Below are 16171 nucleotides of genomic sequence, written 5' to 3'. Positions count from 1 at the left end.
TGTCTTGCCAAAATTTCTTCTTTGGCATTTTTTCCATATATGGCTCACTGAAGCCATGCATTTGTTTTCCATTAGTTGCCTCAGTTAATATGATGAGTTTCTTTATTATTATTTTTAAATACTGCATTTTAGATGAAAAAATGCACTGGTTCAGTGGTCTGATAAACTGGTGTTATTTGCTGTCTTTGCCTCATCTTCTTTTCACTCATTTTCCTTCTTCTTCTCTTTGATTCGTTTCTTTGAGCCAGCTTTGCTCATGCATACATCGTTTAATGTGTTTTCATGTATGTGGTACTGCACATGGAACTTCCCAGTGTAAGCCCAAGTCTGCCATGGACTCTGCCCAGTTCACCTGTGTGCTGGGAGCAGGACACTGGAGCTACCAGGGACAAGATGGTGAAAAGAGCAAGGTGTGGTTAAGAAGCACTAACGTTTTTCTAAATACCTGTCTTGGCGGGTTGGTTGACTCACTTTCCATCTATCTACATTTTCCACATCTGTTCTGGGCTTTTTCTCCTTTGATAGAAGGAAGTAGAAATAAAAAGTACACAAGAGAATAAAAATATTGGGAAGTAACACTGATGTAAGATTTTTCATGTGCTTTTGTGTCCTATAAACCCACCACAGAAGTAGGGCCATAGGATCAAACCTCCCAAACTTCATACTATAAAGCTTCCTCTATCAACCCCTAATTTTTCCTCTTTTCCCTTAGTAAAGATTTAAGCCAACAGATAAGTCTTGCCTCATAGACCAAAGGTAAATAAATCCACCCAGCATCTACTGGCAGAGAAATTTAAAAGTTTCATTGTCCTCATGGCTGCATTTTCTAAAATGTCTTTTCTCTGCCAGTACTTTTGGTCATAAGCCCTCTGCAGCAAATTCTGCAGTTACATTTGTGCCTTGAATCTGTACTAGTTGTAACAGGGGAGGTGATTTCTACCATACTGAGGGGCTTTGTATTTCAAAGTATAATCAGTTACAATCAGTAAATATTTATTGGGGTGAGACAGTCAAGAGAGAGTAAGCTGGGCATGCTGGGATGGGTTTTTTAAATGAATTCGGAAGTGTTCTAACTGCATTAATGTACTGCTTCTATCTTTCATGTCCTTTCCCACCTCAGAAAGTGATGAACCAAGGGATCAATATTTGTTCTGTCTAAACACCTGTTTAAAACTCCAGTTTGAACCATTTTCTCAATTATGTGCCTTTGCCTTTTCTCTGGGTTTTTTCAAAGAGGGGAAAAGATCCCCAGGCTGAGATATTAGCCTAAGAGTTTTGTCTCTCTAACAGAGAGGTCAAAAAATGTGAAGTGGCTTCTAAACCTGGGCATACAAAAACTCCCTGCATTGAATGGCTGCTTTAGATGTAGGTTTTGAAGAGGGAATTTTATATCCCAGCACTGTGGTGAGGCTTTTTAATACATTAATTTATGGGCAGAGGGAAAGCCAGGCATGAGTTCACAGAGGAGCAGTTTAGTGGGAAATCAAAGTCTCCCAAGAGAGAATTTTAACATTCTTTGTCCTCCCCCAAAAGATACTTACTTTCCCAATTATCTTCACCTCTTGGGGAGTTGTTTACCTGTTATCTGCAGCAGTTTGATGTCCTTGCATATCGCATGTTGCTGTCCGTGACTTGAGCGCATGGGAGAACTGGCTGCAATCCCTGGATAATCGCCCCTGGCCTCCATGCCCTGGCCAGAGGCAGCTCTTAGCAGGAGCCTGCCTATGTCCTAACCTGTTGTGATTCCCTGCCCAGTTTATTGGTGCAAATTGAGGCAATTGAGGTTAACTAATGGAAGTGTGAACTGGAGCAGATGAAATGCTGGCCTGCATCTTGTCCTGTGGCTGCAGGGCAGCAACCCATGGGGAGGAGCAGCAGAAAGCTGTGAGAGGCAAGTTGTGCACTGCTGCCAGGATGGCTAGGCATCCTCTCTGAACATGTTTTTCTGCCCCAGTTTAATCTTCCTGGGGCTCAGGTTGTTGCCCTTTTACTCTCTGAGAGGAGTTTCAATGCATTTCCCCATCCTCAACCTTTCCCCTTTGCCGTTTATTCCCTGCTTCATGATTAACTGTGTTTGAAATTGGACACAGAGACATGTACGAGTGGAAAACCAAAGGAGAAGTCCCAAACTGTGCTGTTACTATTAATGGCAGGGCTAGCAGCCAGCGAGCTCACTTGGTTATGCCAAACCCAGATTAGACGGTACAAACCCTGACAATTTGGTATTATATTCTGAAGAAATTATTCAAAGTCTATTTTCTAGTGGGGAGACAAGACAGCATTTTGCATGAAAAAAATAACTTTCTTTAGCTGTTGAGCAAACACAGAGCATCTGCGTAATACACATATCCAAGAAAATGTAGGCAGAAAATGTTCATTTTGGAACTTAGTGGATGAAATTTTGTCCCTCTAGAGTAAATGGGAGATTTGCCATGGACTCCAGTCAGGCAGGCGTTTCACCCGATACTTTTTACATACGTTTTTATATGTTATGATAATTCGTGAATGAACTAAAATAGTCCTGTAGAGAATATATGAGGATTGTTCTTCTCTGACTTAGGGGGAGCAGTCTTCATTTATATTGGGATCCTTGGAAAGACATATGGATGGGAGAGTCTTTCCTACATTAACAATACATACTTTATCTTGTATCTCTCTTTTGCGTAATCCATCAACTGCAGCATTGCGCAGAGTTAGCTGAGAAAGAAGCACAGATGGGAAGGAAATGTTTGAAACCAGATCTGAAGGAGGCTGAGGTGATGTTGTCTGGATGGGGGTAGTAATCAGCAGAGAAAGCAGAGTATCTTGCCCTTTGAGGGTGTCTGTCTTATGTTGTTCCAAGTCTATGATCCAAAGGCCTAGTTGGGCTTCCAACTTCATTCTGGCTGGATTTCTAAATGCTCAAGACATCATTAGTAGCCAGGACAACTTTTTTAGGTTTGTTTGTTACCTGGCATGGGGAGATTGTGAGGAATCCTTGTGGAGACAGACCTTGTCATTTCAGCCAGGCTTCTGCCTCCCCACATCAGGTTCCTTCAGCACGCTCCTTATGAAGATGCATCTTCTACCCAATAAGAAACTGATACCCATGGACATTATGAGCTGGTTTTATCCCCTGTGATTGCATGATGCCTGTGCTCCACAGTCTGCTTTGGCCACCTCTTGCCTTGATTTGAATATGTTAGTTTTGGCCTGGGAAGTTCCAGCAATCCGAAGGAGCTTGTCCTTTCCTGGCTCAGTCACCAGTTAGTGCTGGCCCTTGTCCTGGAAGGCTGCTAATGTAAGAGAGAAAAGGGGTAGCTGGAGAGCCATTTTCTGTTCGAATCTTTGACTTGGAAACTTGCTTTCTTGTCCTGGTCAGAACATCTCCAGGGCATGAATAAGTGGTTTGGAACTTAGGGAAGGAGAGAAAGAGGATGAAGTTAATGCCATGATATTTTCTGTTGCAGGACTGTGGTTAGCAGGTAATTGGGGGAATCCTCCATTATTGTAACTGCATTTAGCTTAAATATGCAGTGAAGTGGCCACGTAGAGAAAATAAAACCATAGCTAATATAAAGCACATGTAAATCAGAGCATGAGAAGATATTACAAAGAATTGGTAAGATAAAAATATTGGTGATGCTGATGACTGCAGAGTAGAGAAGTCCCAAACCTTTATTGATGGATGGGTTTTGCCCAGTTCAGGTGTGAAAGAAGTAGAGCGGTTCAGATGGTATTGTGTGCAAGTAAATAAGCTTGTTTTTTCAGAGCAACTTGGGTGTCTCCCTGTTGCTGTGGTATGACTAAATCCCAGCCATGATAATTTGCTTCCATGTAGTTGAGAGACGTCTGTATTTCCAAGTGGATCCTACAGTTATGACTACATGGCTGTTAGTGCAATTAAAAAGGTGTGGTTTAAATTAAAAGATTATTTAAGTGCTCATTGCTAAAGACTTGCATCTGTTTAGCAGCCTAAAAGTGCACAGTCCAGAGTGGTTCAGATTTTTCATTTCCCTGGTGCACTACTGAGTCCTGAATTCTAGCTGGTACTTCTGCTATAGCCCTGTCCCATTAACTTAGGCAATAATGACATGAAGTTGTTGCAGTAAATAAAAATTTCAGATAAGTGCTTTAGCGTTCGAGCAAAGAATCCTATGGGAATATTTCAACTCATTCTGATTTCCTTTAGATATTATCTTGGCCACAAAATACTATTATTTGTCCTTGCAATATGATTTTTTTCTGGAAAGCTTTAACACAAATTCTCTTGTATGATATTGTCTTGTAATAAATTTTTGTGGTTTGGCTGATGTTGTGGTTTAAGCTTGCTCTAAAACAGAAGGAAGAAAAGTAGCCTAAAATAGCAATTAGAAGAGATATTTGAGGGTTATGAATTATTTTCTATTTCTGTCACTAGCTTAGGTCTCAGCTCAGCATGCCTTGAAGTTGAAGGAAATGTTTTATTAATTTCAGTAGATCTTGGTTCAGGTGCATTTAGTCTGACCTTGGACAAGTCAGGTGCCTTCTGTGCTTGGGACTGAAAAGTGCATGCTCTGCTTACCCCTCCTACAGGATCACTATAAAGCTTCATTCATTCACATCTGTAGAGAGCTTGAGGGCTTGTAAATGAATGCCACTTTCTAAAGAACAAACTATTATTTCAATGTAGATGAATTTATTTTACCTTCCCACCAGCTGCCAACAATCTGTTTAGTGCAATGAAATTCTGACAGCCTGTGTCAACAACTGAAAGCAGCTCATTCATGACAGAACGAAAAAAGAAAGAGAAAATGCAGACCTGAACTCTTCTCCTAGCAGAGAATGGCTTTGTGTATGAAAATAAAAATTTTGTCTGTCATTTCAAAAGGCCCTCTCATAAAAGAAATGCACATTAAATTAAAACTGCTGCTATTTTTTCATTCCATCGCACTAGGGACCCCTCCTGGTTCTTGATGAAGAGTGAGGTGAAATATCGCACGACTGAGCTACAGAGAAAACAGCAAGCTGTTCCAAGCGCATAAGCCAAAATGAGCATTCAGAGAGAGCTCACCCTGTCATGAGCTCATGCTGGCAATATGTTTTTTTCTATGGGTGTAAACTGAGATTTGAGCCTGAGAGAGACTCCATATTCAGCCCTGCAGGAGCACTTTCGTGCATGTTGTTTTCTTTAGAATAAGCAAGGAACTTGTGAACTGCTCCCAGACCTAGAAAAATACCTACAGCCACAGAGAGTTCGATGGTCTCCTCCCCTTCCCTCCCCACCACGCAGCCATAAAGTGAACATGGAGTCAGAGAGAAAGCATGCAGGTTTTACTGAAGGGACAATGTCATTTTGCTCTGCATGATTACTTGGGTTTGTGTGGTGGTCTGAGAGTTTTGCCTGTTTTCATTTCAGAGGTGGTAGGCAGATGTAGGTTTGTGGTGGGCAGAGGCAAGGACATGGTGGTCAGGGCTGGGAAGCTGAAAGGCAGAGTGAGTCCCCGTGTCAGGCAGGCATGGTGTGGAGCCTGGTGTCCCTGCCCCTGTGTGGCAGTGGGGAGCCCATCTGTATCATCCCAGCAGCAGCTCTTCCCATGCAGAGTGGGGCCTGTGGGGCAGCTCTGGCAGCCCTGAGGGAGGTCCTCTCCTAGAGACCAGCCTAGAGGCTGGCTGCAGATATGGTCCATCTCTGGGTTGTGAGAAAGGAAAATGATGCTCTAGGCACAGCCTAAAGTCAGCAGAGCACTCAGTTTCTCTGTTCTCTGAATTTTCAGCCAAGTAACTATTGTGCAGTAGAGGAACGATGTCATTTGAATTCACTAGGATATTTTATGCTCTTCTCAGTGCTGGTTTGTTTCTGCTAGATGTGAGCAACACTGAGATTTCTGGTCTAAACTGCCCCTTCCAGGGAGTTACACCTCCCTCTGCCTGAGGTCTACTTCCAGCAGAGTGTTACCTGTTGCACATCCTATTCTAGACCTAATTACTTCACAATTCCTTTTAAGAGCATCTTATCTTTCTTCTTGGTAAAGTCTGAAAAGCATAGCATTAATTCTTTTCCTTGGTCACCTAAAAAAAGGCTAGTAACTCTTGTTAGGAAAAAAATGTATTTGAAAATAGATGCACTCTTCTAATCCCCAAAGTGCTGGCACCCAGTTTTAGAGTATGACTGAGGCTGGTGGCACTGGGAGAGGCCACCCCAGCTGTGCTGTACCCAAGGCACCTACTCTGATGAACATGTTTAGGAATCCCGCTTCATTTTCCTGATGGCATTTTTTAGTGCAGTTCAGAGAAGGGGATGCATTTTGTGTTATTTTGAAAGAAGCAGTCATAAACGCTTTGATGCAGGAATTCAGAAACCATGTGGTCAAGTCAGGCATGAGCACATGCCAAGTGTAATTGAAATAGTAAGCTAGGCCTACAGACAGTTCTTGCCTAAAATTAGCTGTAGGAATTTAGTATTCCTATGATATCTTCTTGTTCCTGTAGTCATATTCTAGTGCATGAATGTACATGGGTTTAGAAGTCCTGCATTCCTTTTACAGATGTCTAGCAGTTTTTATTTTTCCTCTAAATACATTACAGAAGTTTATTTTATGCCTTACTTAAAGGCTTAAGAAGCTTCTCCATTCTATCCTTGTTGGCTGAGTTCACTCTGAAACACACTGATTTCTGTATTTACTGCAGTATGATACATGCAAGCATTGCAAACCATAGCCAGGGTTATGTTAAAGGTAACATAGTCAAAGATGTGACTATTCATAAATGTACTGGGAGTGATGAAAAAAAACATTTAGAAAGGTGTTTTTGTTGACTATTTTGTGCTGGGGAACAGTTTGATGTCCATGTTTGAAACTTTAAAACCACTGCTGTGATGCTGTGATCTCAAGCATCTCATAGCTGACGTTCCAGCCACCAGAGGAGAAGATACATAGCTAAAATTGGTAAAAGCCTGTGATATTTTATTCTTGAACATAGACACACACACAAAAAAAAAAGGTCAGCAGTGAAATACAACAGGCTGGGAAAAGCAAGCGAGGAAGAACAAGCCCAAAGCCACTGCCTTGGGATGCAGGAAGTGTAGATTGCATTGCTGATGCCCTCTGTGACTGCGCACCTGCAGCGAGTGCTGCACAGGGAGCTCCCCACCCCAATGCACTCACTGTGTGTGAACGCTGTCTTTGCACACTGCAAAGACTGTTTGGCACTAGAAACTGTGATGGTGAGATAGCTGGGGCTTTTCTGGCAAATAACCCCGCCTTGGGTCTGTTATTTCAGGCTGGGGCCCCTGAGGGTGGTGCTATGACACCTCCAGCTGAAGAGTAGGGTCAATTTTACCTTAGGGCTCTCTGTCCATTGCAGGGTGAATGTGTCCTACGGAGACATAACTTAGTATCTGTCTGCAGTCCTCTGTGGAATGGTGATTATGAGCCTTCTCAGCTCTGTAAAGGTTCTGTAGTGATAAACTCTATATAAAAAAAGATGAGATCTTGGATAATTCAGTGACAGCACCATAAAAGTAGGATTTCCCCCTGCTGACATGAAGAGGCTGGAGGAAGCTGTCAGAACTGCTTTTAGATGCAGCTTATATGACCTAAATTAAAATAGGCAATCAACTTCTGCCTCCAGCACTCAGTTTGGCTTACTTTCAATCAAATAAGATCCATTAATTAGGATTTGTACAAATGTGTTTTCACATCTAGTAAAAATGGGTGCCTGTCGAGAAGGTACTAGGTGCTCCACTACCATGGACCAAAATGACATGAGCAGAATTACCCAGCAACAGTTTACTGACAGCTGCCAATAAAAACAAACCTGCTACAGGAGGGAACACAAACATCTGCTCCCCTATGGCTGCTGGGGGGTCTTCACCCCATGCAGACACAGCTCCAGCTGTCACCTCCCCAAAGAAATACGTAGTTCTGCATAACACTGTGTGCCCTGAAAATCAGCAGGTCAGGGCACTTACACTGGGAGAAGGAGGATTGCTTTGTTCTTGTGTATTTATAGCTTTGCTTAATAGACTGTTTAAGAAAACACATGAACCTTTTAGGACTGTAATTGTAGTAGTGTCAGTTGTAGCACAGCAGCCAAAACTCAGGCATCAAAACTCTTTATGAAATTATCATCTGGAAAAGGAATACAAAGGCTCAAAAATTGCTGGTGAATTCATTGCTTTTAGTGTTTGTGCACGTGAGAGAGAGAAAATAGCCGGGGCATTAATTCACATGTGGATTATGGTATATTTCACTTTTACAAGCAAAGCTCTTTTCTGATTTACAGCTATTTAAAATAATTACTTAGCTCAATGCAGCAAGGGAATCAGCTGGCAGAGTGGCTTAGCATATTAAGATACAGCTTTATGTGTAGACCCTCCCTCCTCTGAGTGCCACAAGCTTGAGTCCTCAGCAGGGACTTCAGCTGATGAAGTGATAGCAGCAGGCTTCCAGTCTCAAGCACACTGTGTGGGCTGCTCTTCTGCGATCAGGGCAGCTGCCCTGGGAAGCTGGATTTTCATAGATGTGAAAGCCAGAAAGGAACAGCCTAATCGTTTAGCCTGACTTCATTTTACTTGGTAATTCCTGCCTAAAGCCCTGTCATTTGTGGCTGAAATAGAACATGTCTGTTAGCTGTCTAACCTTGATTTAAAGACTGCAAGTGACAGAAAATGCATCCTATCCCATGGCATGCCATTGCAATCATTCTTGCTATTTGCATCTTGTTTGCAGCTTGAATTCTGTTAACAGACTTTTAATGTTCAACTACTGTATTTTGGCTCGCTGGCACCACTAGTGCTGTGCACAGTGCTGGCCAATGTTAACATCAGCTAACTGACGTCACTGAAGGGAAATCTGGGAAGAGCTAATTCAGAGCAATCCTCTGCTTGGAGACTTCTGTGTTTTAAGATATGGTTGTAATGGTTTTGTTTTGCTTGCTCGCAGCCAGTTCTTTCTTTTCAGAGCTTCAAAGCTTAGAGAGAGATTGATTGGTAAGCATAGTAAGTGCTAGGATATCATATCCTATAGATACAGAATAACTTGTATAATACTGCACTCACATCCCTGATTTAAGAGACTACATCCAGATGAAGATTATCTGGATTTGGAGCTCCTGCAAATGTGTTTGGTCATTGCATACTTTCAGTATCATCTGCAGTTCAGACAAACACATCAGATAACAGGATTTGGTCCCATTTTGTTTTCTCGCACCTGTGTCTTTTTTCCCTTCGCTCTTCTACACACATAGAATTTGACTACTGGATCTGATTGCAGGTTGTGATCTATTATTGTGTGAGAAATGTTGATAATGTAGATAATCTCATACATTTTATGTGAAAATTCAATATAGTAGTCAAGGGAGATATTATATCCAAGGAGTATTAAATCCAGCCTGGGATGTATTTTATCAAGCTTTCTGGAACTCCCCTTCAGATTTTAGAGAGACCACTAAGGTCTGGATTCAGCAGTGGCAAGCAGATGGCAAAGGCCAGCTTTATGTAGAATGCAACCCTTGTAGTGGGAAGCTCTTGTGTGTTTATTCCTGGCCTGTAAGGGTGAACCCTTTGCCATCCTAAAGAGATTGCTTCAAATCTGCATCAGTTTGTTGGAATAACAGGCAGCTAAAGGAAGAAGCCTTTCTTCTATTTTAGAGATAACTTCATATCATGTTAATTACAGATGAGGCAGTGAATAGCAATCAAATATGGGATCTTTTACTCTTGGATAAAATCTAATTGCTAGATAATTTAAATCTGTGACCAAGTTTATAAACTAGATATAGATATAAAATTGGTTAGGATGTCAAAATCTGAATGAACACCTACCTAGCAGAATCTAATTTAACTACGTTAATATTTATTCTAATATTTGATTTGATATTTTCTATAAACTTCATTCATTATAAAGGATCAGTTATATATATTGTGCATAACAAGGAATATCTTCATCCTGCAGGGGATAGTGGGATAAATTTAACATGTGTAGAACACAGCCAATTTTTTCAGGCAAATCTAAATATATTTGAACAATCATCTTGACAAGTGATGTGACACTTGGATTTGCAGCTGGAAAGGTGTGTAGGAACAGAATGGGATCAACAGCAAAGAGATTAATGAAGATCCATAAAATTGGAGAAGAAACACAAAATTGGGACAGATAATTAAGTCTGGCTGACAGCATATGAGATAAGTGGACTAGAAATAAAGTTAATGTGAAAATATTGATCTGGGTAATCATACTTAGATGGTTATACCAGAGTGACAAATTCTAAAGTAATTGCCCACAGAAGGTGCCAGCAACATCCTCTACAGGCGGAGCAAAGGCATTGTGGTGTATCTGGAATGAAACTGAAAAACCCCACTACTACTATCTGTACCACAAAGAGTATGAAAGTCTTTCCTACCTTTGAAGACAGACTCAGTACATTATTTCCAGTCGGGTTCTGGCAACTACATGATTTTTCATCAGAGAAGGCAAACCATCTATTATTTCACAGTAAAATGAGTTCTGCAAATTAGTTTGTGATTAAGAGTTAAATGATGGCTACCAGAAAAAAAAATTACTCTTAATTACATTTTGCTGCATTTATAAGGAGAGCAGTTCCTACATAGCTTTTTGTTGTAGTAACTGTGACCAGCCGCCATGTGGTCACCAGCAAATCTTTTGTGCAGCTGACACTCCCTCAAGGAGGTGTTGCTGAAATCAATATACTTGTGCCTGGGGAACTATAAATAATGAAACACCTGATGTTCTGCAAAGTTAACGCTTTCTCCATATATCATGTATTACAGGCTGAGTATCCACAGTGACCCCAGCCAGCGAGGCTGGAGACAGATGTCCTTTCTTAGGATCCAGCTGCAGTACTTGAAGATATTAGTGCTTCCTCACACCACAATTTTGCCAGAAAGCTGATTTATATGGGCGTTCTGTAACCCAGCATAGGAAAAAGAATCACTGGGGTTAATGGAAATCATTGTTTCAGCATTGCTTAAACTAATCTCTGTCCTTAAACTAAGCCCACAGAGGATCAGGGAACACCACCTGGTAAGCAGAAACGGAAGCATGGTGCCCACTGGCTGAAAGGCAGTAACAAGCAGCTGAGACCATGCTGTCTTCAAACAGCAGGAAATAACTTCATGGAAAATTTTCAGGTTTTATTTTATTTGCTTCAGCCCTGTCTGGAGCAGTTCAGTCGCGCTCTGCCCTCAGCTGGCTGCTACCGCCCATCTAATGAGCGCTGGAATGGATCCTGCAGCGCTCCCGCCCTGCGTCAGCCCCGAGTCAGGTGGTTTGGCTTAAACTGCTGCTGCTGCTGCTGAAGATGGTTTGCAGTGAGCCAGCGAGCTGCAGAAAAGGAAGTGGTCATACTGCTTTACCACCTCAGCCATGTCTTCAGCATGGGAGGGTCATATCTTCAGCTGCCACAGCTGTTGCGTGGGCGAGGCAATGTTTGTAGGTAGAATTAACTTTGTTATTGATAGACCTTCATGGTTGTAACACTATTTCTGTTTCAGCGGTCTTTACGCTCTAGTGTCATGCTCAACTTTAGTTTGCTATAGTTTAATTCTCCTTGAAGAGAAGAAAGTTTCCAGTTAATCCAAGGAGGCTAAAGCCATAGTAAATTGTGATTTGCAAATATGAGCCGATTAAATTTGAGCAGCTGATAGAGCTAGCACCTTCCAGTTTCCTTCCTTGCTCCTTTCCTGGAGGTTGCATCCCTGCCACAGGACAGCTGAATTTGGCATGCGGAGCTGCTCTGGAAGCACCAGAGTTCACTGCCTTACATAGTGGATTAGAGGGATGCTCATATAGGGTTGCCTGAAGAAACAGGGTTTGAAACTTCAGTGGTTTGAAAGTGGATTCCTATACTGTTCACATGCCTACAAAGTCAGAGGTGGCTACCTCCAGGAAAGGAATGGGAGAACAGCAGGAGAAGTAACTTTCTGCTATCTAACTGAGCAGGCTGGCTCAACTGGAATGCCCAGGCATTTTGTGTACTCTAACCAACATCCCTCATCTTCAAATAATATGCTTATGCTCCTGTCCACTTTGTACATTAGAAGACTTGGTAGATCTGAGGAGCTGGCAAGTGCGTTCACTATGAGAGTGATCTGTTGAGGATGTAGCAGGTGGCTAGTGCACTTTGACACCTTGCTTCCTTTGGGATTATGTCATTGTGGCAGCTTCCCTCCATGTCTTACAAATGTCACTTCTTTTTTTTTGTGTAGGTCAGCATGTCACTGAGAAGATGGGGAACAGCAGGGGTAGCTAAATATATCCAGGGGATGGCAAACATCTCCTCAAGACTTAGAAACTTCTGTTTGTGATTTGTGGAAGAAAAGAATGAGGTAATGAACATGGCAAAAGAGAGGAAGAGAAAATGTTTAAGAAATGAATGGAGGAAAGAATAGACTCAGAGAAGGCAGAAACACAGAGAAGGTGGAGGAATACTTGCGAGGTAAGGCTCATGCTCACAGTAGGCAAAATATCTATAGTGTCCCAAAGAAGTATTTCTGGAAATATGCTGTAGCTGGGCAGTGCTTTCGTATGAGTTTACTTCATATAAAACTGTTAAAGAGTGCCCTGGTTTCACAAAATACATGAATACTGCCAGAACCACAGATAACTACATCAATCTTATTTTTCCCCTGCTATCTTCATGCATGCTGTATCTGAATACAGAATTTTGCTCTTTAGGCACTGCCTGACCATGTCAACAGCAGGTTTTGTTTAGTTTTTCAGTGAATGTGCCTGATTGAACATGATTCGCATGTTTTCTTAGTGACAGCATGGGCTGCATGGGACATGGCTGCTTGTCCAAACTTGCTGTGATTCAATGGAATTCAGGCATTTTCATATTGAACATCTGTGACTTGGGGAGGATCCATGTGTTTTCTCAATGAATATGAACGAAGCTGGCAAGGACCTCAGCATTTCCTTCTTGGTTCTATGCTTGTAATTATCACAGTGTATAAATATACAGAGACTTTCTCAGAATGTGCCCAAGAAGATCTGACAAGATCCAGCTTTTGCTCAGCCCTGTTTCTCTGTGTAAGGAGGCAAGTCAGATACACTCAATGTGATCTCATCTCTTTCCCCTCCTATCCATGTAACTACACACATGCAGTAAGACTTCTAGACTTACTTTAGAACCTAGTTCTCCCTCTTAACCTGGATATGTGGTATTGTGTAGGTCCCAAAAACGTTGGGAAAAAAAAATCCTCTTCCACTTCTCCTCGCTGTTGCAGTGAGTTTGCTCTGTCCACAGAATGTTCTGGCAGTATACTTGGGCAGTTCTTCCATGACTTGGAAAAGAGGCAAATAGTGAAACAGCTGCCCTCTCAAGTGCCCCTTCATAGGAGAGGACTGAGCTACAGTAACTCCTCCTGCTACTTACTGTCTTTGCCCTGCTTTTACTTGGCTGTTCTAGGATGTATTTACTTTTCTCTGAACAGCTGCTCGACTCTTGCCAGAAAGGTGAAGTTTGTAAAGTATCAGTGGAAACAGTAAGAGACTGGTAACCACTGAAGTATTGTACTTAGCTTTCATGGATAGAAGGATGGTTGGTACTTAGCATTTTTATGATGCTGTATATTCTCAGTGTCACTGAAGAAGCACTAATTCATTCTTAGACCATTCTGACATAGATATGGGAGTTAGGAATAGTGGTAAAGGAAAGAAGTTCTGGTCTTGCTGAAGCTGATCAAAGCATCTACTTAAAGGTTACTTCTGGTAAATGCTTTCCTGCCATGCTGAGTTGCTATTTACTGACCTAGTGCTATGATAACAAGCCAGCCTTTTAATGGAAAATGAGGACCAGAATACTAAGGCGAGACAAATCCTTGTTGAATTGTGCAAACTCGTTTATCCTCGCAGATTTCTATTTCATTTAAATTCTCCTCTTTCACAAGCCATGCCTCTGCATCGAGAGGCAGCCCGTGTGCTCGTCACACTTTGCCCCATCAGCAGGAAGCCAGCTGATTCCCCGAGGAATCAATTTCGGCGAAGACCTCTCCGAAGTCTGAGCGGCACTGGAGCAGCGCCGCGCCATCCCGACCCAGCGCAACACGTCTGTGCGCGGGGGACGCCGCGGGGTGCCGGGTGGGTGGGCGGGCGGGCGGTGGCCCCCAGAGCTGCGGGGGGGCGGCGGGGCGGGGGCTGCGCGGGGCGGTGGCGGCGGGAGCCGCTCTCCCGCCCCCTCGCACACGCTCGTCCTTCCCATCACCGGCGGCGGCGTTCGGGAGTTGCTCCCGCGGCGGCGAGGCGGAGGCACCTGCCTGGCGGTGGCGAGTAGCAGAGCGCAGGCTGCCCGCGATGCCGGCTTAGCGGCCAAGCATGGCGCGGCGGCTGCGAGCCGGCAGGTGCCGGGGCGGGCAGGGCGGCGCTCCCCCGACGGGATGGGCGCTGGCGCTGCTGGTGCCGCTGTGGCTGTGCGCGGCGGGCGGCGGCGCGGCGCCGGTGTATAACCTCAGCCTGGCAGTGGACGAGGGGCTGCCGGCCGAGACGCTGGTGGGCGATATCCGCGCGGGGCTGCCGGCGGGCGCGGACCTGCCGGGTGGCTTCCTGCTGTCCGAGGGGAGCGGCGAGTCGGCGGTGCTGGCGGACTTCCACGTCCAGCCGGAGACGGGCATCATCCGCACGGCGCGGCGGCTGGACAGGGAGCGGCGGGCGCGCTACAGCTTCGCGGCGGCCACGCTGCGCGGCGAGGTGGTGCAGGTGGAGATCGCTGTCACCGACGTGAACGACCACCCGCCACGCTTCCCGAAGGACAGTCTGCAGCTCAACATCTCCGAGCTCAGCCCGCCCGGCACCGCTTTCCGCCTGCCGGCTGCCCGCGACCCCGACGCCGGCCGCTTCGGCACGCAGGGCTACGCGCTGCTGGAGGAGGGCGGCGCGGCGGGGGAGCCGCCGCTCTTCCAGCTGCGCTATGTGCGGCCAGAGCCGCTGGAGCTGGTGCTGCTGCGGCGGCTGGACCGCGAACGGGCGGAGGTCCACCGGCTGGTGGTGGAGGCGTGGGACGGCGGCAGCCCGCGGCGACGCGGCCGCCTGCGGGTGTTGGTGCGGGTGCTGGACGAGAACGACAACGCGCCCGCATTCAGCCGCGGCGAGTACAGGGCGCGGCTGCGGGAGGACGCGCCGCCGGGCACCGCCGTCTGCCGCCTACGGGCCACTGACCCCGACCTGGGTGCCAACGGCGAGGTGCGGTACGCCATCAATCGCCGGCAGAGTGACCCCGACGGCTACTTCGCGGTGGAGGAGCGCAGCGGCGTCCTGCGCCTCCGCCGCCCGCTGGACCGCGAGGCGCGGGCCCTGCACCGCCTGGTCGTGGAGGCGCGGGACGGCGGCGCCCAGCCCGAAGTCTCCAGCGTCCTCGTCTCCGTGGCCGTGCTGGACGTGAACGACAACCGGCCCTCCATCCGTCTGCTCTACCTCACCGAGACCGGCGGTCCGCGGGTCTCCGAAGGGGCTCGGCCCGGCGACTACGTGGCCCGAGTCTCCGTCTCGGACGCCGACGAGGGCGGCGACGCGGAGGGAGCCGAGGGCGGCGGGGGCATCGCGCTGGCCCTGCTGGGCGGCGACGGCGCTTTCGCGTTGCGGGCGGCCGGGGCCGGCGTTTTCTTCCTCTGCGTGGCGGGGCCACTGGACCGCGAGAGCCGCGACCTCTACGAGCTGCGGCTGGTGGCCACGGACGGCGGCACGCCGCCGCTCTCCGCCGAGGAGCCGCTGCTCCTGCGCGTCGCCGACCTCAACGACGAGGCGCCCGCGTTCCCGCAGCCCCACTACCGCGCCGCCGTCTCGGAGGCCGCCTCCCCCGGCACCGCCGTGCTCCGCCTCACCGCCTCCGACGCCGACGAGCCGGGCTCGCCCAACGCCGAGGTGCGGTACGAGCTGGAGGGCGACGCGGCCGCCCTGGCCCTGCTGCGCATCGACGCGCGGAGCGGCGCCGTCAGCACGCGCGCGCGCCTGGACCGCGAGCGGCAGGCGGCGCTGGAGCTGCGCGTGGTGGCGCGGGACGGCGGGGTGCCCCCGCGCGCCGCCGCGTGCCGCCTCAGCGTGCGCGTGGAGGACGCCAACGACAACGAGCCGCGGTTCGAGCGCGCCGTGTACCGCGCGCGCCTGCCCGAGCACGCCGCGCGCGGCCGCCGCCTCCTCCAGGTGAGCCCCGCACGGCCCGGCACGGCCCGGTACTGCCCGGCACGGCCCGGTACTGC

General features: G+C 46.7%; 1 protein-coding gene across 1 annotated transcript in view; it reads left to right on the top strand.

Moving 5' to 3' along the window:
• The first annotated feature begins 14294 nt into the window (after nucleotides 1–14294).
• LOC121675067 (protocadherin-23-like) overlaps nucleotides 14295–16171 on the top strand; it is a 3325-nt gene continuing 1448 nt past the window's right edge. The window contains exon 1 of the mRNA XM_042050039.1: nucleotides 14295–16164. Coding sequence (XP_041905973.1) covers nucleotides 14295–16164 — 1870 coding nt within the window. The remainder of the gene's footprint in view (nucleotides 16165–16171) is intronic.

Source organism: Corvus kubaryi, unplaced genomic scaffold (assembly GCF_017639235.1).
Source record: "Corvus kubaryi isolate FWS band 111438036 unplaced genomic scaffold, C.kubaryi_AGA036_p1.0 71, whole genome shotgun sequence".
NCBI lineage: Eukaryota > Metazoa > Chordata > Aves > Passeriformes > Corvidae > Corvus > Corvus kubaryi.
The sequence above is the reverse complement of the archived record's forward strand: the minus strand, read 5'-3'. Positions and strand labels throughout refer to the sequence as shown.